Source organism: Stegostoma tigrinum, chromosome 9 (assembly GCF_030684315.1).
Source record: "Stegostoma tigrinum isolate sSteTig4 chromosome 9, sSteTig4.hap1, whole genome shotgun sequence".
Lineage (NCBI taxonomy): Eukaryota > Metazoa > Chordata > Chondrichthyes > Orectolobiformes > Stegostomatidae > Stegostoma > Stegostoma tigrinum.
Window position 1 is genome coordinate 88,556,178 of NC_081362.1, and position 24,645 is coordinate 88,580,822.

Sequence of the window (24,645 nt, forward strand, 5' to 3'; positions counted from 1 at the left end):
TTAGAAATTACGGATGTGAATGTTACTGGCTAGGCCAACATTTATTGCCCATCCCAGAGGGCTATCAAGAGCCAACTACATCGGTATGGGTCTGGAGTCTCATGTAGGCCAGACCAGATAAGGATGGCAGATTTCCTTCTCTAAAGGAGAAACCAGATAGATTTTTACGACAGTCGATAGTAAAACTGACATGAGACTAGCTTTTTAAAAAGAGTTTAATTCAGACTTCACCATCTGCAATGCTGGGATTTGAACCCATGTCACCACAGCATTAGCCTAAGGATCTGGATTACAACCCTAGGCAGTGCTTTCCTTTGTGTGACTCCAGTCCCCCCTTTCATGATGGGCTCACAGCACAGATGCGGTGTGTGGGGCTGGGGGCACCAGATACTGACATATGCTCCCATCTCGCGAACAGCTAATCTGATTCACTGCTAACCCACTGCCCTTCACTCACTCTGGTTGCTTGGTGCTTCAGATCACTCCGAAGTTGTGAAAGGCACTATATAAATGCAAGTTTGTCTTGTCTTTCGTGCGATGTTGCCCTGCAGGAAGACTCCGATTCTGACCTCGTGGGTGATCAGTGTGATGACAATCAGGACATCGATGAGGATGGACACCAGAACAACCTGGACAACTGCCCATATGTCGCCAATTCTAACCAGGCTGACCACGACAAGGATGGGCAAGGAGATGCCTGTGACCCTGACGATGACAATGATGGCATCCCTGATGGGAGGGACAACTGTCGTCTTGTCCCCAACCCTGACCAACTCGACGCTGATGGTGAGGTTTCCTCTTCACTGATCTGCTAACGGACCCAGTGATGGTCTCAGGAATGGTGCTGGTGGAAGACAATTAGTGCGCTGATACTGTAGAAATGGGGAAACTAGAGGCAGAAGTGGGCCATTTGGCCCTTCTTAGGTGCTCTCTGCTGATCCTCAGTCTCAATGCCATATTCCCCCTTGATTCCTTTACAATCCAAAAATTTAACAATCTCTTCCTTGAATAGACAGTGATCCAGCCTCTACAGCACCAAATTCCATAGGTTGACTAAACTCTTGGGTGAAGAGATGTTTCCTTAGCTCAGTTCTAAATGATGTACTCTGTAATCTGAGACTACTTTCCCTGGTTCAGTACTCCCCAAGGTCCTGTCTAACTGTAGTGAGACATCCCTACTTCTGAACCCAAATCCTCCTGCAGTCAAGGCCAATATTCCACTTAGTTTCCCAACAGCTCGCTGTACCTGCCTGCTTGAAATGACTGGCGTTCAAAGACATCAGATCCCTTTCATATACCCACACTTGCCAAGAGATATCACCATCTAATTAATACCCTTCCACATTATGGTGCATCTTCCAGGTGTTTCCCCACACACTCAACTTGTCTAGATTGCCCTGAAGCCACCTGCATTCTCCTCACAAAGTCAGGAAGCAAAATAAACACCCATTTCAGGGGGTAGTCTGCCTTAAAGATGCAAACCAGGATTCTGCATTGTAAGTGAGCTCCAAATTGATCTAATGAATACTGTGTCTGGGCTTGTATGAAGAAGGTGGGTGGGAATTGAGTAAAACAAGCTTTGTCAGAGGCCATTCGGCCCTTCGTATCGGTGTTGGTTTCTTGAAAGAGCTTTCCAGTTAGTCCCACTCTCCTATTCTTTCCCCACAATGCTGCGTTGTTTTCATCAACAAGTATTTACACAGTGCTTGGTTGAAAGTTATTTCTGAATCTCTTTCTGCTGCCCATTGAGATAACACGTCCTTAATCAGAAATCCCTCCATTTAGAAAATTTCCCATTGGCCAGATAATCGTCGATGAGTTGTGCACCATAATCATTTGGATCATTCCGAGTCTGAGGGAATTGCCCAGGAAACTGAAGATTCCACAGTGCAGTTCCCTTACGCCCAGGACCCTCCAGAAGTATCCATTTTAAATCCTCAGAATCCAGGATTTCCCACTACTGTTAAGTCGGTTGTTACGCAGGAATAGTTAAACAATTAAAGACGTAGTCTGGCTTCTGAGTAACTATTAAACTGAAATACCAGTCTGCCCCACACACCACCCATTACACCCCCACCAGACCCCTGGGCACCTCCCAGACACCCCATTTTCTCCACCTGGGAACTGACATCCTCTCAACCAGCTCTGAGAATTCCCACTCCTCCAGGGCTCTGACACTCCACCCTCTCCCCTCCCAAAATCCTGCTCTCCCCTTGTATTAGTATATCCCACCTACTGCTACCTACTCTAAACCATCATTTATCTGGCCCCTTGCCCACCTGGCATCCTACCCAGCTTGTTTCCTGGACCCCTACCCAGCTTGTGCACTGCCCCACACCCATCTTGCGCCCTGGTCCGCTACCCACCTGGATAGAATTGTACAACACAGAAACAGACCGTCCAGTCCAACCTGTCCATGCCGACTAGATATCCTAAATTAACCTAGTCCCATGTGCCAGCATTTGGCCCATATCCCTCGAAACACTTCCCATTCATATACCCATCCAGATGCTGTAATGGTACCCACCTCCACCACTTCCTCTGGTAGCTCATTCCATCCATGCACCACCCTCTGTGTGAAAAGTTGCCTCTTGGTTCCTTGCTTAAATCTCAGGTGAGCTTAAACTTATGCTTTCTAGTTTAGGACTCCCCCAACCCTGGGAAAAGGCCTTGCTTGTTTAGCCTATCCATACCCCTCATGATTTTACAACCCTCTATAACGTCAGCTCAGCCTCCAATGCTCCAGCCTCTCCCTAATGCTCCAGCCTCTCTCTAAAGCTCAGACCCTCCAAATGTGGCAACATGCTTGTAAATTTTTTTTTTAACACCTTTCAATTTTCACAACATCCTTCCTACAGCCGGTAGACCTGCACACACTATTCCAAAAGTGACCTAACCAATGTCCTGGACAGCTGCAACATGACCTCCCAACGCCTATACTCAATGTACTGACCAATTAAGGCAAACATACCAAACACCTCCTTCACTATCCTATCTACCTGCGACTCCGCTTTCAAGGAACTGTGAACCTGCACCCACAAGGTCTCTTTGTTCAGCAACACTCCCCAGGACCTTACCATTGAGTGTATAAGTCCTGCCCTGATTTGCCTTCCCAAAACGCAGCACCCACATTTATCTAAATTAGACTGCATCTGCCACTCCTTGGCCCGATGGCCCATCTGATCGAAGATCCTGTTGCAGTCTGAGGTAACCTTCTTTGCTGTCCACTACACCTCCAAGCTTTGTGTCATCTCCAGACTTACTAACCGTACCTCCTATGTTCACATCCAAATCATGTTTATATAAATGATTTCAGTAACCGAATACAGTAACTGACTGCTGTGATGTGAAACAGTGGGCCATACCTTGCCTTCCCCTGACTGTTCTGCATGGTCAGCCATCTGTCAGATTTAATGTTTATGAAGGTGCCCTGATCGGAATCTCTTGTCAGAAACTCAGAGTATTTGCTGAATGTAACATGTCCGGAATACAATCACCACTCCTTGGAGAATCCTGCCCGGTTTTCTCAGCTGACCACTTGCCAATTCCCTGAAATCTGCCCCCTCGAGTGAAAGCAGTACCTCCTCGTCTCCTCTAACAGAATACTCTTGGGGGTTGCACGAGTTAACTGCTTTTGAATGTTCCTGGCAGGTGATGGCAGGGGGGATGCGTGTAAGGATGACTTTGACAACGACAGCATCCCGGACATTTACGATGTGTGTCCTGAGAACAGTGCCATTAGCCAGACTGACCTGAGGAAATTCCAGATGGTTCACCTTGACCCGAAGGGAACAACGCAGATCGATCCGAACTGGGTGGTGCGTAACCAAGGCAAGGAGCTGCTACAGACAGCCAACTCTGACCCAGGCCTGGCTGTTGGTAAGTAACAATGAGACCCCAGAGCCAGTCTGAGGAGGCGTCGGCTGCCTACTACCTTGTGGTGCTGAGGCCTGAGGCCTGTCCCATTCACTTTGTATGTGCCAAGGTGACTGGGCAGCACACGGTTGGTGCAATATTGTGTACTATCAATCATACAAGGCACATGAAGGATGTGGAATGCAAACTCATCTACAGTGCTTCTAGTGAGGCAGTTGATGGAGCTAGGCGCTAATTTCCAAGTTAATATTAGCAATGAATACCAAAAGAAAGGCCGAATGAATATTCCCCAGGACAGCGATTGGACTTGTCCTGACCCTTCCCTCCCACCCACCTACACCCTTGTGAGACTCTCTCTCATTATGCAGGAAAGTCCGTTAAAAGGTTCTTAATTACCTGAGGCTGTGATCTATTTGCTAAGAACACCCTCCAGCTTTATCGAGCACCAGTTTCCCACCCTCCTCACACTCCTTGCGGCTCAGTACTAAGTGTGTTTTCGGAGATTTTAATTCCTAAACACTTAAACTCAGTGATGCACCTGGCTGCTGACATTTGCTGAAAGCACACTGCAATGAACTACACTTGTGGTGTGAGATGTGGTTGATATCTTCAGATAAATCATCTCCCCACGGCAGCCCAGCCTGAGCTCTGTGCGCCTGTGTGCATGCGTTTTTGTTTGCACGTAAAGTCTCTGATAGAGATAAGGTAGCCACTGACAAAATGCTGAGTGGAAACTCTCCCCCCCGCCCCCACCCCACAACCCAAATTTTGAACCACTCCATGGAGTACCTGCCCTATGTGGTGTAACCGTTTCAGGAGGTGCTTCCCCACCACCTTCACAAGGAATGGGGTGATAAACACCAACCCACGGCTTAGGAATGAGTAAGCAGGAGTGTTGAGCTGTGGTAAGATGATCTGTACAGCCTCCTGAATTTCAAGTGCCCTGAAGGGAAACCTCCCTGTTGCTAACCCACAGGCTTCGACAAGTTCAACGCTATCGACTTCAGCGGCACCTTCTACGTCAACACGGACCGCGATGATGACTACGCCGGGTTTGTGTTCGGTTACCAGTCCAGCAGCCGGTTTTACGTGGTGATGTGGAAGCAGGTCACACAGACCTACTGGGAGGAGAAGCCATCCAGGGCTCACGGTTACGCTGGCGTTTCCCTGAAGGTGGTGAACTCCACCACGGGTCGCGGAGAGCACCTGCGTAATGCGCTGTGGCACACCGGCAACACCCCCGGCCAGGTAAGGACTGCACAGTTAGGCTGACACCGTCAGACTCGTGCCTCCCTTTACGCATCGGCCCTGCCTGAGCAGGCAATTACTTTGCATTGAATGTACAGAAAGAAGTCATTAGGTCCCTTGGGCCCACCTCTGTGGCTGTCCCACTGCAGCCAAGAGGGAACTCCCTACCATCTTCAGGGCACACAGGAATGGACAATAAATACTGGCCTGGTGATGCCAACTTCCTGTGAATAACAAAAACCAATCTTTATGCACAACACAAGCGCCTTTCCACCTTGCAGCAGCTAATCCTGTCTACATATCCTTCCATTCCATTACTTCGCCAGCTGACATACCACTGACCTCACTGTCTCCCTGGTGGCCGTGGTTCCACCTTTCAGTTGTGCTCTGCATCTGTGTTTCTCCTGAATTCCTCTTTGGGTTTATTGTTTATTGAGACCCTTGGTTTCAAATTTCTCCAAGTCTGCTTGACCCCAAGCAAACCACTTTCAGGCCACCCTTCGATATTCCCATTGGTGAAGGAAAGAGGCTCGGTTCATTGGTCAGGGCCAATTCTGGGAAGTTTGTGAGCAGCGTTTGCTTCATGTGACTATTTCCTGGTCTTTGTTCCATACATCAAACTCTCGGGGAATGTGAATGCCAGGCAGAGTCACTGAAGGACTACAAATGAGAGGAAGCAAAGGGACTGCTTTGTATAAACTCCTGTTTAGACCCTGCAGTACTTCACAAGTGTCTGTGTGTGCATGGGTCACTGTGTGTGTCTGTTGTGGGTGAAGTCCAGTACACATTTGTTCAATCCTAGACTAGGAACTTTGAATCGTTAGGAAATCATTTCCCATCATGTCTGTGCTGGCTGTTTGCAGCAGCTAGCCTATTTCCCCACCTGTTCCCATAGCCCTGCTTTTTTATATTTTGGGTTCTGGTCCCATTCCCTTTTTTGAGAGGCATGCTTCTCTCTCCATCGCAGCCAGAGTGGTTATCCACACCCTAACCACTTCCTCTGTGAAAAGGTTCATCTTCCTACCACCATTGCCCCTTTTCCCAATCGCCTTCAGAATCCTCTGGTCCTATTCCTCTGGTGGGAATAATTTCTCTCTGCTCTGTCCAGAGTCTCAAAAGTTCAAACAAAAGTCCTCTTGACCTTCTCTGAGAAGAACAGCCCCAACTTCCCGATCCGCAGAACTGAAGCCCCTTGCCCTCAATTTCTATATGTAGCCTTTTTAACACTATCCCCAATGCTGTCTGTCTTATTAACTACCACATCAGTGTTTTATTCACCATGTACCTCCAGGTCCTTTTCTGTCTGAAACCTTTTAGAATTGTACTCTTTCTATTGTCTTTTTCTCTCCTTCCTACCAAACTGAATCACTTTATACATCTCTGCACTGAATGTCACCAATACCTCCCTATCCACACGGTCTCAACATCTTCTCACTGCCCTCCACAAACTTCATACTTTGCATGAGTTCTGAATCATTTATTTTGAAATTGTACCCTGCACACCCACATCCAGAGCGGTTATGTTTTCTTTCAAGACAAGCAGTGGTCCTAGTATTGACTCCTTTGGACCCCAGTGTGTAGTCAGTCTGAAAACAAAAGACCTTTCACTGCATCCATGCTGCCTCAGGCCCTTCCATTTTCACAGGGTGAAAGCAGGAGGAAAGAGAAGGTAGCTAGCCTGGATTCCTGACCATCTGAAGGGGCAACACCATGAAAGGACAGTCAGTTATAGAGAAGTTGAGGAGAGGCATGCCTGAGCTCTGGCTAAATGGAGCAACTAAAGTCTGGCTTTCGGGACGTGAGAGAGACCGAGACAAAACAGAGAATGTCAGAGCAGCCAGCTCATGCATGTTCCAGGAACAGACGTGGCTTTCCTGAGACTAATTTCCATGGACTGGTGCTCTTTATCTGATTGAAGAGATACTGCCTAGACCAAAGATGCACCTTGATGCCTCTTACTTTAGCCCTGATGACTGAGGAGCTTAGCTGATGTTGCCCAGTGAGTATCTTCCAGCCCTTGTGCCATCATCACCAGAAGTTTCTGCCTTCACCTAGCCCAAGGCTGGAGGGGTTTTGGCACTTTGAGTGGAATGGGTCCAGGGGTCTGTCTGAGCGTGAAACCTGTCCCAATCACTCATCACTCCCCTTGACTCCTGATGGGTGCTGATTTTCCTTGTTTCTTCCATGGTCTGGTAATGCCTCAATTATAGGATTCTAAGCTTTGTTTTCAACTCTCTCTCAGGTCTCACCTCTGCCCAACTCTGTCACCTCTTCCAGCTCCACAAACCTTTGAGATCTCAGCAGTTGTTTAATTCTGCTCACCTTAGCTCCCCCAATTTTAATCATCTGTGTTAGTTTTGTCTGCCAAAGTCCTGAGCTCTACAATGCCCTCCCAAATGTCTGTCTTTTCCCGTTTCTCGCACTCTTTGTATCGCTCGTACTATCTTTCATGTGCACTTCAATCTCATGTCTGCTCTGTCTCTGTATCTAATGCGCACTGTCTATATCTCTCACATATTCCCTCTCTCTATCTCTTGCATGGTCTCTCTCACACTTGTGCTGTCTCTTACTTACTCACTCTCTCTCTTGTTTGATATTTCTGTTGGCCTTTCACTCACCCTTTCTATTGCTCACTCACTCCCTCTGTCTCTCTTTCACTCTGTCTCACCTTGAGATGTTCCTGTGTTAAAGGTGCTAAATATTAGCGGTCTTCCACTTAAGAGATGAGGAGGAACTTGTACTCTCAGAGGGTCGTACATCTTGGGACTTCTGCTCGACAGAGCGTGGCGGAGGATTGTCTCTGCACATGCTTAAGAGCGAGTTAGATTTTTGGCCAGTTGAGGGTTTCGAAATTTAAGGGGACAGACAGGGAGGTGAGGTTGAGTCCACAGTCTTCTCAAATTGTGAAGGAGGCTGAAGAGACTGATGGCCTACTCTAGCTCCGAGTTTGTTTTGAGTCGCCAAGGGAGACAACCAGATGGTGTGGGAATGATGCCAGACTGGGTAAGGAAGGGCCAACTCCCTCAACAAATTGGATTTTTATGACAAGCCAGCAGATGTCTCAATCATTCATCTGGTGCCAACCCACAGGTTATGTCATGTACTAAACTTAGCACCAGACATTGGCATCGAGTTGGGATTTGAAGCCATGACATCTGGGTTCATAAAATTGCTGAGCTCCCATAGCCTTCGCTCCAGCTCAAACTCTAAGCTGAGTTAGTAGTAATGATCTTCCCTCACCTCATATTGGCAAGGGGTTTTCCCTAGAAAGCTCGTGACTGTGTTCAGTGTTAGCTGTGGGAAGTGTAGGATTAGCTGCAATCTGTTTTTGGTAGGCATGTTTATAAAGGGATATGGAGCTAAGGCATGTACATAGGATAAAAGTACCCATCAGCCATCATCTATAGAATGGCTGATAAATTGTTAGCATCGAAGAAACTGAACCTGAACTTTAGGAAAAAAATACTGAGGTAATAGTGTTATCATCCATCAAACTATCGGTAAGCCAAAGGCTTATTTGAAATGTGCGAGGAACAGGGCAATGTTCCACATATCCACAGCCTAATGAGGAGAAAAGAGTAAAGAAGCCCATACCATTGAAGTCAGGAAGGTCACACCATTGAAGTAAACAGTAGATTTACTAACTGAAAGGAAAGATCAACAAATACTGGAGGAGAAGGAACCACAGAAAATAGGAACAGAAGTAGGCCATTCAGCCCTTCAAGCCTGCTGCTCCATTCAACATGATTATGGCTGACCATCCAACTCAGTCCCCTGTTGCCACTTTCTCCGCATAACCTTCGATCCTTGTAGTGATTGGAACCAGGTAGACCTTGTTGACTAAGAGATCCTTGATCGTCCCAGGTTAAAACCTCAATCAGGAAAGCCTACGCTGAGCAACAGGGGATTAAGTAAATCAAAAGCGACTTGGTGATGGGATACCAGTTATTTCACTCCTGGATTGCCTGTAGTGGGTGCTAGCTTTCTATGTTTTGTGGACAGGTATCTCCAAGGCCCATTGTGTTGCACCTTTCTTTTGTTCTCCCTTCCAAATGAATAACTTCAAATTTTTCCACACTATAATCTATTTGCTAACTTCTTGCCCACTTACTTAACATATCAATATCTCTGTAAACTGGTGTATCCCTCCCACAGCATGCCTTTTCACCTATTTTACTGTCGTCTGCAAATGTGGCTGCAGTGCACTTCCTTCCCCCAAGTCATTATTGTACCTTGTAAACAGTTGTGAAACCAAAAGGTGTAAACAGGAGATTCAGAATCTCCTTGATTCAAGGGGACTGACTGAGCTGGCTGGTCACAACCATGTATTGTGCACAAATGTACAAAGGGTGACTTAGTGATGGGATACTGGCCCTTGTGCAGTTATTTCAATTCCCTTAGCCCCAAGAAGTAGATATAACTCTTCCAAGAAAACATTGTGTTTTGGCTTCAACTGTTTCCATAGGCTCCCCACTGTCCGGGTGAAGAAGGTTCTGCTCATCTCAGTCCCAAATAGCCAACCCCATATCCTCAGACTGTGACCCTCGGTTCTGAAATCCCCAGGAGGAGAGAAGTAGATGAGGATAGAATGTACTGGGTGCAGTGATTTGTGTGAGCGTGTAAGGATGGACCGAAGTGAAGATTCGTTGGCAGCCAGTCTTTTCAGGAGAAGAATGAACTGACGAATAAACTTTGTGAATCAAAGGAAGAAAGGAAATCGGAGCAAGATTAGGCCACTTGGCCCATTGAGCCTGTGCAACTATTCAACGGGATCATGGCTGATTATCTACGCCCATGTTATTTTCTTCCCTGGTGTTATTTGTGTCCAGAAATACATTGAATTCTGCCTTCAAGTGCGAATCTCTTTGTTTCAGGTTCGAACATTATGGCATGATCCCAAGAATATCGGCTGGAAGGATTATACCGCCTACAGGTGGCACTTAATCCACCGACCCAAGACAGGCTTCATCAGGTAAGTCACACATTATCCTCACACAAATACAGAGGGTAACAGACCTGGGGGCTCAGGTGCATAGGTCTGTAAAATGGCACAGACTGGCACAGAATGTAATCAAGTCAGCTAATGGAGCACAGTCCTTTATATGGAGTGGAATGAAGTATAAGGACACAGAAGTTACGCTGCAGTTATACAAAATCCTGGTTTGACCCCCACTTGGAGCACCATGAACAGACCTAGGCACCATACCTTAGGAAAGATATACTGGCCTTGGAGGGAGTACAACATAGGTTTACAAGAATGATACTGGATTTCAGGGGTTAGGTTATAAGGGGTGATTATACAATTCAGACCTGTTTTGCCTAGAATTTGGGAGGTTAACAGGTGCTCTGTCTTCGTCGTATTGGTGAGTCCTAAACTCGAGGGCATAGGTTTAAGGTGAAAGGGAATGTGGACCTGATGGATATCTTTTTCATGGAGAGGGTGGTGCATGTATGGAATGAGCTGCCAGAGGAGGTGGTGGAGGCTGGTACAATTACAACATTTAAAAGGCATCTGGATGGGTATATGAATAGGAAGGGTTTGGAGAGATATGGGCCAGATGCTGGCAGATGGGACTAGATAAATTTCAGGCACCAGGTCGACATGGTTGAGTTGGACCAAAAGGTCTGCCTTGATGCTGTTTAACTCTGATTCTACAACCCTACAGGAAATGGCAGGGTAGATGAACTATTTCCACTGGTTGGGGATTCTAGAACTTTGGCAATAGTCTGAGAAGTAGGGTCAGATCATTCAGGAGAGATGCTTCCACGCTCAAAGGTTGGAAGAGGTTTGGCACTCTCTTCCACAAATGGCAGCGGATGCCAGGTCAGTTGCTAATTTTAAATCTGCAAGTTTTTTTTTGTAATTAATTGAAAAGCAGTAAGGGAGATGCACCAAAGCAGGTCTACAGAGGCAGGCCACCGAGGAGCCATGATCTAATTGAATGGTGGAACAGGCTTGAGGGGCAGAATGGCCTACTCCTGTTCCGAAGTTTCTTTAAATGATGGCAAATCCTACAGTGATCTAGAACCGTTTGTCCTGGAGAAATAACACAGAGACTGCCTAGAGTTGGAAATTCCACTCTGCTGGCATGGGAAAAACCTTGGCTAGTCTGCCCTATCATTTTGTTTTGAACAGCAATTTTGCCAGGCAGCAAGAGAGAGGATGCAGAGGTTTTTTAGATATATTGATCAATTCATGGCATGCGGGCACTTTAATTTGGTCTGGAGACAATGGTGATGAGCCGTCTTCGAAAAGCATTGCAATCTTTGGGGTGTAGGTTCACCAGCAAAGTGTTTGGGATAGAGCTCATAGAACCCCACAGTGGAGAAACAGGCCATTCAGCCCAAGAAGTCCACACTGACACTCTAAAGAACATCCCGCATCGACCCAGCCCCCTACGTGTGCATTTTCCCATAGTTAATGCACTTAACCTAAACATCCTTGAGCACTATGGGCAATTTAGCTTGGCCAATCCATCTAACTTGCACATCTTTGGACTGTGGGAAGAAACCTACACAGACACAGAGAACATGCTAACTCTGCACAGTTAAATTGAACCTGGGTCCCTGGTGCTGTAAAACAGCAGAGCTAACCACTGAGCCAAGGCTCCCAAAGGTTCTGGTATTTTGAAGGAACGCTGATATATTTCCAAGTCAGGATGAAGGGCAGCTTGCAGGTGATGGTGGTGGTCCCATCTGCTGCCCTTGACCTATAAAGTGGTGGAGGTAGAGGCTGCAGATTTGGAAGTTGCTGTCGGAGAAGCATAGGTGAGTTTCTGTAGTGAAAATGGTACATGCTGCTGCTATTGTAGTCAGTGATGAAGGCAGTGAATACTGAAGGTGGTGGATGGGGTCCTGATCAAGCAGGCTGCTTTGTCCTGAGTGGTGTCAAGCTTCTTGAGTGTTACTGGGGCTGCACCCATCCAGACAAATGGGGAGTATTCCATCGCACTCCTGACTTGTGCCTTGTAGGTGGTCAGGTTTTGGGGGAGTTGGAACATGAGTTACACAATACAGAACTCCTAGACATTGACCCGTTCCAGGAGCCGCAGTATTTGTACAAAGTGGTAAAGTGCCATCAGAGACAAAGACCTTCAGTTACATGGACAGACTGCAGAGTTGGGGCTGTTGTCCTTGGAGATCACAAGATGAGATTTGGGAGAGTCATTAAAAGGTAATAACAGCCATTGATTGTATGATAGACGCATAGAATGGTTACAACTCAGATTGAGGCCTTCGCCCACTGTGTCTCTCCTGGCTGTCTGAAAGTGAGGTAATGTTTCAGGGGCATCTGTTCAAATCCCACATGGTTGATGGTGACATTTGAACTCAGCTTTTGCAAAATCAAATCCAATGGGAACCGTACGGCCACCATGAATTGGATTCACTAATGCCCTTTAGGGAAGGAAGTCTGCCATCTTACCCCTGGTCTGACCCAGATGTGACTCCATGTACAAGATTGTCTTGTATCGGTATGACTGACCCAAAGTCAGTTCTAAGCTTCAGAAACATGACCATCCTGCCGTGGAGGATAGGGTGACCCCCCCCCCCCCCCACCCCCCCCAAACCCCTCCATTCTGCCTTTAATGAAGGTCCCAGGGTATATCTTTGTGGGAACACTCTGTTCCAACTGAAAATCCTTCATGTAGGACTTGAAGCTGTCAGCGAGGTATATGTGTTCATAAGGCCATTAGATGTAGGAGCAGAAGTAGGCCATTCGCCCTTAAAGACCCAACTTCAACAGCCCTCTGTGGTGAAGATTCCACAGATTCACTGTCCTCTGAGACAAAAAATTCTTCTTCATCTCTGTGTTAATTGTGTGACCCTTTATTTTGAGATTCTGCACTTTCGCCTTGGACTCTCCCACAAGGGGAAACAACCTCTCCGCATCTACCTTGTCAAGTCCTCTAAGAATCATATATATTTGAATAAGATCTCCTCTCATTCTTCTCAAGCCCAACGAGTATAGACCCATTGTACTTAACATCTCTTCATAAGGCCGTTCCTTTATACCTGCTCTCAGTCTGATGAACCTTCTCTGGACTGCCTCCAGCACCAGTAAATCTGAAGCTAAGTAGTGAAGTCAAGGCAAGGGTTTCAGCAGTAACTGAGCCAGGAGAGGAGTCTGGAGATGTTACAAGGTGGAAGTGGACTGCCTTTGTGATGTCTGGAATGTTAGAAGCTCATTGCTGAATCAAATGTGACACCAAGGTTGGAGACAGATTACCACAGTGAGAGGCAGATAGTCATGCAAGTTCTTTCATAACGGCATAAGAAATAGGAACAGGTGTAGGTCATTTGGCCCATCAGCCTTGTTCTTCACTCAATAGGATCATGGCTGAACCAACATTCTTCATGACCACTTTCCTGCCCTTTCTCCCCATAATCCTTAATTTCCCAACTGATCTCGAATCCATCTCTCTCGGCTTTAAATGTATGCAAGGGCTCTGCCCCACGTCTCTCCATGGCCAAGAGTTCCAAAGACTCTCAACCCTCAGAAGACATTCCTCCTCAGCTCAATCGTAAATTGGAGCCCCTTTAATCTGAGACTATGCCCTCTGGGCCTAGACTCTCCCATGCGGGGAAAGATCCTTTCAGCATTTACCCTGTTGGGCCCTTTAAGAATTCTGTATGTTTCAGTGGGATCACCTCTCATTTTTCTAACTCCAGTGAGTAGAGTCCTAACATGTTTGGCTTTGCCAATAAAACAATCCATCCATACCAGGGATCATCCTAGTGAACTGAGTCTGAACTGCTTTCAATTAAATAATGTCTTTCTTTCAATAAGGGGAGTAAAACTGCTCACAGTGCTCCCGATGTGGTCTCAGCAGAAACATGTACAGTTGCAGTAAGATTTTTCGACAGTTACGCTCCAAACCCCTAGAAATAAGGGTCCACATTTCATTATCCTTCCTGATTGCCTTCAGGATCTGTGTTAGCTTTCTGTGTTTCATGCACAAATGTATCTTTCTTCTGTACTGAACCACTGATAGTCATACAGAGATCTTCAGCTGCTATTTTCCTGGAGGTGTTCACTGATTGAGTTTCACTTGGTTGACACCTCTATTGAAACCGAAGACAGAAGAATCCCTGAGGAATGCAATAAATCCCATCACACCACAGCTCCCTTTCAACGACACAATTTCCAAGGTGAACAGTGGGCATTTTAGTCAGAGCCCAGAAAATATGCACGTTGAGTTCTTACTATTTGATTCAAAAGCATTTTGAAATCCGAAACCATTCAATAAAGAAGGAAACATGTAAAGAATGAAGTGAAAATCTGACTGGGATACTTCTGTCTCCCTTTACAGCCATCCTTAAGATCTGCTTCTTATACCAGACTAATGACGACTGCCCTCATGTTTCACTATATGGCTTGGTGTCACCAGTTACTTTCTAACACTCCTCTGAAGCACCTTGGGGACAGTTTATTACTTTAAGTGTTCCCTAAATCCCAGTTGGCTTCACAAAGCGAATGTGTCACTGTGGCACACAGTTCGCCAAAACAGAGAAATTCCTGCTTGTTGACCATTTCCTGACTTGCAGAGAAGTTACAAACTTCCAATGTTTAGAAATTAATCTTTAAAAGTATTGGTATGTCAGTCTCGTCGACCATTCAGTTAGGTTCAAAAACGCTACTCACAAGGACAAAAACAGAAGTTGCTGGAAAAGCTCAGCAGATCTGGCAGCGTCAGTGAAGAAAAATATCAGAGTTAATGTTTCAGGTGGGTGACCCTTCCTCAGAGCCGCTCACAATGACCTCTGCAAGGCCATTTAAGGATGGGCAATAAATGAAGGCACAGATAGTGACACCCATTTCCCCTGAATGAAGGAAAAGTAAACTTTTGTTGTATTTTAATGCCATTTCCAATATACTAGTCTCCATTGATGGTGACAAAGTGGTGTTTTACAAATACACTGAGGGTGAGCTTTCAAAGTATGCTTTGGAAGTCGACTTTCATCACTTAGGGACTAGGTTCACCTCCGTATAACCCAGCCTAAACCTAGATCACAAACTGGAATATCTGACAGCAAAACAAGGCAGACAGGAGTCTGCGGGTTCATCTCTCTCTGAAGAGCAAAGAAATCAATAATTGTCTCTGGCTGTGTTATTGACAACAGCTCCCACTAAGCTGCATGCTCCATAGCCACTGGGGATCTCTGTGTCCATCAGAGAGCATCCCTGTGATGGACTTCTGCTTCTGGAGCAGCCGAAGGAATTGCAGGGAATGCTGTTGGTGAACTTTACAAGTGTTCAGGGCAAGCATTGTCTTTAAACAAAATGCAGAAACAAAAATGACTGCACTTTACTTTAAATACTGCCTTTAGTCTATTCATCTGATTTTATGGAGTGTGCCTGTGTGTGTTACATACAGTCATATGACGTGCTCTGAGTTAGAGGAGTTAGTGAGGGACATCTATTTTGAATGTAAACTGTCTAGTACTGTGCCACTCTGTTGCTTATAGAATCCGTGCTGATGCGGGTGCCTTCATGTTTCGTTGACGTGGTTGCAGTACAATGAGAAGTTGATTTCAAGTATCTGACATTTGTGGTAAACACCGAATGCTGGAGAAACTCAGCGGGGTCTGGCAGTGTCCGTGGAGAGAGGGAGAAGGAGAGTGTTTCAAGTCAGGTGTGATTCTTCTTCAGAACTCTGGGCTCTGCTGCTGTTGGACACAGATGTTGCCAGACCCGGCTACAATTTTCCAGCATTTTCTATGCTTGTTTCGGATCGCCAGCATTTTGGTTTTCTCCGTGAGTATCGTTTGGTCCATTAGGAGACATCCTCAGTTCTGCTTCTGTTTCTGCAGAGTGGTGGTGTACGAAGGAAAGCAGATCATGGCTGACTCTGGCCCTATCTATGACAAGACGTTAGCTGGTGGACGACTAGGGCTCTTTGTCTTCTCCCAAGAGGCCCTGTACTTCTCTGACCTCAAGTACGAGTGTCGAGGTAAGCCTGTCTGTTGTTCTTTTACTCTGGGTGTTTTACAGCAGAATAAGTGATGTATACATACTGTGGCACCACTCACAATATATGGTTCCACTCCAAGGTGATATTAATAGGACCATCTCATTCTTGCTGACCCACTCACTGGTTGAAGCAGCCTGGACAAATTTGGGATAACAAGGTAGAGCTGGGTGAACACGGCAGGCCAAGCAGCATCCGAGGAGCAGGAAGGCTGATGTTTCTGGCCTAGGCCCAAAATGTCAGCCTTCCTGCTCCTCTGATGCTGCTTGGCCTATCGTGTTCATCCAGCTCTACACTTTGTTATATCAGATTCTCCCGCATCTGCTGTTCCTGCTATCTCTGGACAAAGTTGGAATGGGTTATTTGCAGTTTTTATGAAATAGATTTTATATTATAAATGTAGACATTTGCGCATTATAGTTACATTTCATGCTATTTTGCTTATTTACTACATATAATTAAAATATGAACTTTTCGTGTGAGTACACAATGTGACATGCTGCAAAGTAATTAAGTCCCTCTCAATCATAGAGCTGTCCTGTTCTGGTTATAACTCAAGGGGGGATTCTTGTCACAGTGTTTAACGAAAGAACAGCAAGAGGTCATTTAGCCCTTCCAACCTGTTCTGCTGAGAAAGCGCCAGGGAATTGTTGTCTAGATTTTATTGTGTTACGCAAAAGTGGTCAACAGTAGTTCCCTGGTGCATGCTCTGTGTAAAAGCCCCGATTAACCAGAATAGAAGACCAATCAGCACCATTTTCTCAGGCTGTTGCTCCCTCTGAAATTTGGCATTCTTGCATCTGTCGTAATGAGTGCAAGAAGAAGCTCTGACAGTATGTCTCGGCAATATACCTATCTTCCTTGAAACTTGTAGCTAGCACAGCAGGGAACAAGGAGGGTACATGGAGTTTGCATTTAATGCAAAACAAATGGAATATTAAAGTACTGAAGTGTTGTTGCACCTGTACAAGGCATTGGAGAGACCGCATCTGGTGTACTCTCTTTACTCAAGGAGGGATTGTGTTGGATGCAGTTCAGTGAAGGCTCACTAGGTTAATTCCAGAAATGAAAAGCTTCCCTTAAGAGGAGAGATTGAGTGGTTTAGACCTATACTGGCTGGTGCTTCAAAGAATGAAAGGAGATCTCATTGAAGTATACAAGATGCTAAAGATGACAGAGTAGATCTACAGAGAACGGGGTAATCTAGAATGAGAGGACATAGATGCTAGATTGAAAACAGAGATAAGGAGAAATTACTCCTCTCAGAGGGTAGTGAACCTGTGGAAATCACTCCCTCAGAGGGCAGGGGGTGCCAGGTCATTGAATAAATTTAAGGAGATAGCATATTTTTAAACTGGCGATGGGTTGAAGGGTTATGGAGAGCAGGCGGGAAAGTGGAGTTGAGTCTGAGGTGAGATCAGCCATGATTGTATTGAATATAGAGAGGGGTCAAGGGGCTGAATGGCCAACTTCTGCTCCTAGCCCTTGTGAGGCACCATTTTGTCGAGTTGAAAGGGGCCTCACGGGCCCCGTTTTCCCCTTGTGTGCAAAGAATTTTAATGCAATGTCTTGTTTCTGCAGATAACAACTAAGCACCTGTTGGCGGCACATGGCAAGGAATCCCTGGACAAGCTGTGCCGCCCCGTCACCTCAATCAGACTGGGAGTCCCTTTTTTTTCCCCACCCACCCATCCCTCCTGCGCTGTTGTCCTGAGTGTATCCTTCAACCCACAGCCCCTCCACACCTTTCCCCACAACCCTCCACACCCCCCGCCACACCCCCCCCCACCCTCAGCACACACAACTCCATTTACCTTCAGCTAGCTGCTCACTCTCGCTCCATGCACCAGCTCCCTCTGAATGGCCTGGCAGGAATGCAGCAAACCCAGATGTTCCCGACAGGAAGCTGACTGTATCTCCGACACGTCTTGCAACCATGACTTTACCTAGATACAGGGATTACTGATCATTTAACAAACGTATCGTACTGCAATATAAGCCTGTCATTGCTATTTTCTAATAAGGCTGTTTTCAAGGAAACCCACGCAGCAGCCTCTTATTTTAAGAGAAAAAGAAGGAAGTCTGATTTAACAATGTTTAAAAATGACATCTTCTGGGAAACAAGAACGAATTACAAAAAAAATTTCAAAACACTTTGTTTACAACTTTTTCTATCACATTTCATTGTCTGTATATAGAAGCTTTCAGCCATTTGGTGTTATTGACAGCACAGCTATTGCAGTAATAGCATACAAATCCTATAGACACTGTCTTATGTACCACTGAATTGATTTAAGTGACATGCTCAGCTGAGTGAAAGCTATTCTGGGCGGCTGCTTTAGGGACAAAGCAAGCTGCAACCAATAATATATCGGCTTAGTCTGAATATATGTGGATGTGTATCTATGTATATTCTATATATCACATATCATTTTTTTTAAAGTTCTGTTTTATTCTACACACATTGCAGTCTTTCAGTGTTAGTGACAGCTATTAACGCTCCTTCTGACATGAAAAGCTACCATTTCCTCCTTGTAACCCTTCTGTACCTCCCCTCCCCTCCTTAATCCCACACCCTCACCCCATCCCCGTTCCATTTTACCCCACACCCCCAGAATCTTTGGACAAGGAACATCAAGTGGTTCCACAGGTCATCACACAAAGCACGACCACCTTTTTAAGGAGAGAGAAAACAGTTTGCAGAGGGTGAGGGGGCAAAAGATGTGAATATTTAGATTGTATCATATTTTCCTATTTAATTTATTTATGTTTTTATTTTCTTTTTTTTTCTCTCTCTCCCCCCCTTTCTTTTAAAAAAAAAGTTGTTTGTGGGAAGCAGTGAATTTTGCCAAAGATTGTAAATAATTTATTTATTTGTTTACACTGAAGCAATATCGAAATTTGAAAAAGAAACTTGGCCGACAAACCCTAATCTATATTTTTTTGATTAATGTTAGGCAAATAAACTATCGAAAAGGCTGAAACAGTGTTCTGTGAGTTAAACCAATTTGTGTTAATACGCCACATCTTTGTTAGTCAAATTTGCTCCACCTTGTTTCCGTTTAAATTGTAAAATAAAAATAAACTCTGGTGTTCTGCAAAGCAGGAGAGACCGAGGCCTATAATTTGGCCTGGTGTTTCCCTTGGATACTGTGCAGGCCCCTCGTGACACTATTGATGACCTCTTTATTAATCTGCTCTGTACCTGAAGCAAGTGGCACCGACTGAGCTTGACCGTTCTACATAATATTCACTCGAGCAACAAGCCCTTCCCGACAACCCGTCTCTGACCTCTTCCTGGCAAATTCAAACTGGGCAAGCCTGCCAGTAATAAATAGGCCCTGTCCGACCGGGCCCCTCAAACCACACCCTACAGCGATCGCAGGGTCGGTTTCGCCAACTATTGCTGGCAACAGTCAACTCCCACATTTTCCATTGCTCCATTCTACTCATATTTACCTCAAACACTTCACAATGAGTGTATCGCGATATTCCGCACCGCCCCCCACCCCCAGCCTTAGAACAGCAGGGTAACCATGTGTTGTTTGATCCAAAATCTTGCCACGTCAATGCATGCCTTCACATTGTAAAGGTGTTGAGTACTGCAGGATTTGTTTCCATTCAACAGATTTTGACACTTGTTCATTGTGCTCTTTTTCTTTGGAAGTATATAAATATACGCATAAACGCGCACACAAGTTTAGCACATTAACTGTACATAGCTAAAGGGTGCAGTTTGTTACTGAAGCATTTAATAAAAATACTCAGCTTTACGTTTCAATATTCATTTATCAGAGTTGCAACACGTGCTTGCAAAGAATCTCTCTCCTGTACAACAATGCATTTTCGGGACAGGTGATAAAGCAGACCAGAGCCAATCTATGTGGATACTTCCCTAGGTACAAAACTGTTGCACTTACAACGTGCCTCTGTCATGAGTTCAGCCAGTGTGTCGTAGATGCTGAGAGGAAAACAGCAACAAACTGTAATAGTTCACGGAAGTCTGGGATTGTAAGGAAGAGAATATCCAGAAATTCCAGAAACTTGCGCAGTGTGGCCACTGTTGAATGTGGAAGGAAATGCAGCAACAAAATCACACATAAAACAGTGCCTCAAGCAGCAAGTTGGCAGAATCAAGGTGTGGTTGAGGACAATTACTGGTCAGAACATCGTGAGAGCCAATCGACATTTAAAACTGTGCCGTGGGGTCGCACCTACTTTGAACCCATCTGGTTCACTGGTGACATTTTTGGGAAGAAAATCTGCCATCCTTAACTGTTGTGGCCCACGGGTGCCGTCCGATCCACAGCAAAGTGGTTGGCTCAGTTCAAGGGCGGTCAGGGATATCCGGCGAATGCTGGCCTTGCCTGTGATGCCTGTAAAAGAATAAAGATGAAAAGAACCCTGTCTTTTATAAGCCAGTCTGTCAAACTGCCTTCTCACCCTGTCTATGAACCCTCTCCTTAGAAAGAACTATATTCAATTGTTTCTTGAATACATGCCCACTGCACAATCAACATCTTCCACATTTGCATTGGATAGTGCACAATACACAGCCTTCATAGTTGCGCTGTCAATGTTGATGAAATTACAAACTGCAAAAAAAAAATTTGGTTTACTCATTTGGTTGTTATGATCAGGAAGGCAGTGCCAGCAAAGGTATCAGAATCAAACTGATTTGAAATTTTCAGAAAATAGTTGGATACACACTTGAAAAACAGGAGAGTTTCCAGGCTGTGGGGAAAGATCAGAGAGTGGGATTATTTGGATGGTTTCTTACAAAAGAGCTTGTGCAGCCATGATGGGATGAATGGCCTCTTTCTGCACTGTATGGGTTTGTGATGTTTTCTGTGAGTCTTTGGAACCAGAGAATGGGCGTGAAGGTGAGCAAGAGCCTTCCAGAGCCAGAGGACAGAATATTGATGGATGGGGTATAAACAATGCAAGCTCTAAGCAGGGGGTAAGGATAAGTACGGCGTTCAGGAGTGAGGAGAACATTCCGAAATAGTGCAGGGGTTGGAGTCATCTCTGCGTTAGGTATGTTAAGCTCAAGATACATCACAGCAACTCCATTCTGGTCCTGTATCAGGAAGGAATGTTTCCTCAAACTGGTCCTAGACTTAGTGGTTTAGAGAGTGAGGAGACAGGACAGATATTGGCACATACATAGAAATTGCCTGAGCAGTAATGGACATGTGAAGTAAAAACAGACAGTGCGAGAGATGATCAGCAGAACTGGCAGCATCTGCGGAGAGAGAAACTGAGTTAATATTTCGAGTCTGGTATGACTTCTTCAGGCATGATGAACTGTCACTTCTGAAGAGAAGTTAACCTTCAAAACGTTAACCCTTTCTCTCCACTGTTGCTGCCAGACCTGCTGAGTTTCTCTGGCATTCCTCGTTTTTATTTCAGATTTCCAGCAGTTTTTGTTTTGCGTTTAATAAGCATCTTAACCTTTCCTTGACCTTCTTTATAGGTTCTAAAATTAACGGAATCTCGAGACTAGGAAGTGTTTCCCCAGTGAGGGGGAACCAGTTCACTGCTCTTCCTGAACTCTCCTGCTATTCCGTTTCTATTTCACAATTCCTCAGGTCAGGAAAGCTGGGCAGGACCCAGGTCTGGCTGGAACATAAATCTCCTCACTCCAAAACATCCTCCATTTAACTGAGAACCTGACGGGGTCATAAGTAACTTTTGACAGAGCTCGTCCTTCCACATTGATAGGTTTAGGGTGGCTCGTTTCTAGGGCACTCGTTGCAGCACTATTGCCTCCTGCTGTGCAGTGTGGGTAAATTGAAATCCAGTGGCCTCCCCTTCCCACAATGGGAAGATCCTACCGGGCACGGTGCATATCCCGCTTTTGAGAATCCATCATTGCTCCCACTCTACTTGAGCTCAGCACAAAGAATTAAAAACAAAATGGCAATGTTAATTAGGAATAAAGCTTGCATCTTTTAATTGTTTTTTAGCTGAAGGCAGTGTGATGTGCTGCAGCCAATGCAGCGTAATGCTATAGGGCAGTGTCCAATCCCTAATGTGTGAACTGATGGAAGAGCCTCTAGTAAAACTCTGGCCTATGGGAACAAACAGTTTACCTGCTCCGCTATTCCCTAAGATCCTGGCAGATGCTGATGGAGAACTCATCTTCCCGTCAAGCCCCCGATATTCTTTGACTGCCCGCCAATAAAGAATCAGCCTATCTCCTGCTCAATGACCCTGCCTCCAAAGCTTTCTGGGGAAGAGCATTCCACAGACTTTGAGCCGCTGAGAGGAGAGGAGGAAGGGAAAGGGATTTGACACTAAATGGTGCCGTTGACCTGCCTGACTTGCTGCCACACATCTGACACTGGAATGCTTTGACCTCCGTGAGCTGAGTCAGTGCACACTCCCAAGAAGTACCCTGAGGGAAGCGGGAGGCAGGAGTTGGGCCTACTTCCAGTTGGCACAGAGACAGGATGCCTGGGCATGAAAGGACAGCCACCAGTCCCCCGAAACTGGGGAGGCTTTTCCAATTCAGAGAAGTTGTCAACTGCATGAAGAGGCACCTCAAAGATAAGCTGCTTCCTCAGGAACTTGTTAAAGCTTCACTAAAAATACTTAGAGCAAGGTCAGATTGGCAAAGTGCAGGACGGCATTTAAATACCGCAAAGCCCAGGGTAGCCAGGGGGCCCTGTAAGATTGCCAGGCGTCACCACAGTACTGCGGCCTGTAGGCCTGGAGTCATGTGACACTTGAGCCTGGAGTGACTGCGATACTGGGGGCCTGGAGTCACTGTGGTACTGGGGCTTGGAGTCACTGTGGTACAGGGCCCTGGAGCCACTGTGGTACAGGGCCCTGGAGTCACTGTGGTACTGGGGCTTGGAGTCACTGTGGTACAGGGCCCTGGAGCCACTGTGTTACTGGGGCCTGGAGTCACTGTGGTACAGGGGCCTGGAGTCACTGTGGTACAGGGCCCTGGAGCCACTGTGGTACTGGGGCCTGGAGTCACTGTGGTACTGGGGCTTGGAGTCACTGTGGTACTGGGGCTTGGAGTCACTGTGGTACAGGGCCCTGGAGCCACTGTGGTACTGGGGCCTGGAGTCACTGTGGTACTGGGGTTTGGAGTCACTGTGGTACTGGGGCTTGGAGTCACTGTGGTACTGGGGCCTGGAGTCACTGTGGTACTGGGGCCTGGAGTCACTGTGGTACTGGGGCCTGGAGTCACTGTGGTACAGGGCCCTGGAGTCATTGTGGTACAGGGCCCTGGAGTCACTGTGTTACTGGGGCCTGGAGTCACTGTGGTACAGGGCCCTGGAGTCACTGTGTTACTGGGGCCTGGAGTCACTGTGGTACAGGGCCCTGGAGCCACTGTGGTACTGGGGCCTGGAGTCACTGTGTTACTGGGGCCTGGAGTCATTGTGGTACAGGAAGCCCAAAGTGAATTGGTGGCCCAGCTCAGTAAATCATTGAAGTGTCATAATTAGACACAGAAAATAATCACAGAAGACTAATGGAACTCTGTCCTTTGTATTTGTTCATGGGATTTGGGCATCATTGACTCGATTAATGTCTGTTGTTGCACTGAGTCATTTCCCAGGCCATTGTTGAGAGCAGCAAAAAGTCATTGACAACGCAGTGAACCTGCACTCCCATGTAGACCCAACCAGCAGATATCCCCCCTTAGGAGGAATGAGTTCTCTCAGATGAGCTTTAATAACAGTCAATGACAGTTGCTATGGTCACCATCACTGAGACCAGCTCTATTTTGCAGAATTATTCGTGGAATTTAAAATTCCTTCAAAGAGGGATTTAAACTCCTGCTCCAGTGACATTACCATTAGGCATGAGCTCCCTCTGAAAATAAAGCGAAATTATCATACTCCTATCAACCATGGGGCTCCTCTCATTAAATAGAGATAACTGTTAGTTCTTTAGCCCAAAGGCCACCACACGTCAGGTAAGGGGAGAGATTGAGAATGAGAGTCCATTTGGGGATCACCTCAACTGATATGGAAATTGAATCCAGGCTGTTATCATTCCAGGCCCAGAGGCATTGTCTAAAACTTTAGGTTAGCACTGAAAGAACTTAACGTAGGATACATTTTTATGCACAGTGGGTGATGGAACATTGGAACTTTTCTCCATAAACATGTGTTCATACCAGATCCCTTGTTACTCTTCCTACTGAGATTGCTGGATTTTTGTTAAATCATTAAGGACCATGGCAGGGCGATCGGACACAGACCAGTCAAGAGTGAATTAATGGGTAAAGTGGCATACACAGAGGTATGTGACCTCCTCCTGTTCTTATGCAAAAATATTGACCCGCTCACCTGGTCACTGAGGGGGACGGAATCATTGGTGCTTGCAGAGGTGTCACAGATGTGGGAAAGCTGACAGTCCAGGCCAAAAGAGGGATATCTAACTCCGGTGTTCTTGTTCCCTGTGCATACACCTGGAGGACAGGCACTTGGACAAAGGCACTTAAGGCCAAAGTGCGAACGAGGAATCACATCCCAGCGAAGAACCAAAGTCAATTTTACTTTTCAAATGCAGATTGGTGACCTTTGGT

General features: G+C 46.0%; 1 protein-coding gene across 2 annotated transcripts in view; it reads left to right on the forward strand.

Annotated features, from left to right (window-relative positions):
• The window catches only part of thbs2a (thrombospondin 2a), a 65,283-nt gene extending 46,747 nt beyond the window's left edge, over positions 1-18,536 (forward strand). For both annotated transcript variants that reach the window (XM_048536419.2, XM_048536420.2), the window contains exons 17-22: positions 552-786; positions 3,652-3,879; positions 4,853-5,124; positions 9,999-10,096; positions 15,937-16,076; positions 17,676-18,536. In XM_048536419.2, coding sequence (XP_048392376.1) covers positions 552-786; positions 3,652-3,879; positions 4,853-5,124; positions 9,999-10,096; positions 15,937-16,076; positions 17,676-17,686 — 984 coding nt within the window. In that variant the 3' untranslated portion in view covers positions 17,687-18,536. The remainder of the gene's footprint in view (positions 1-551; positions 787-3,651; positions 3,880-4,852; positions 5,125-9,998; positions 10,097-15,936; positions 16,077-17,675) is intronic.
• The last annotated feature ends 6,109 nt before the right edge of the window (positions 18,537-24,645 follow it).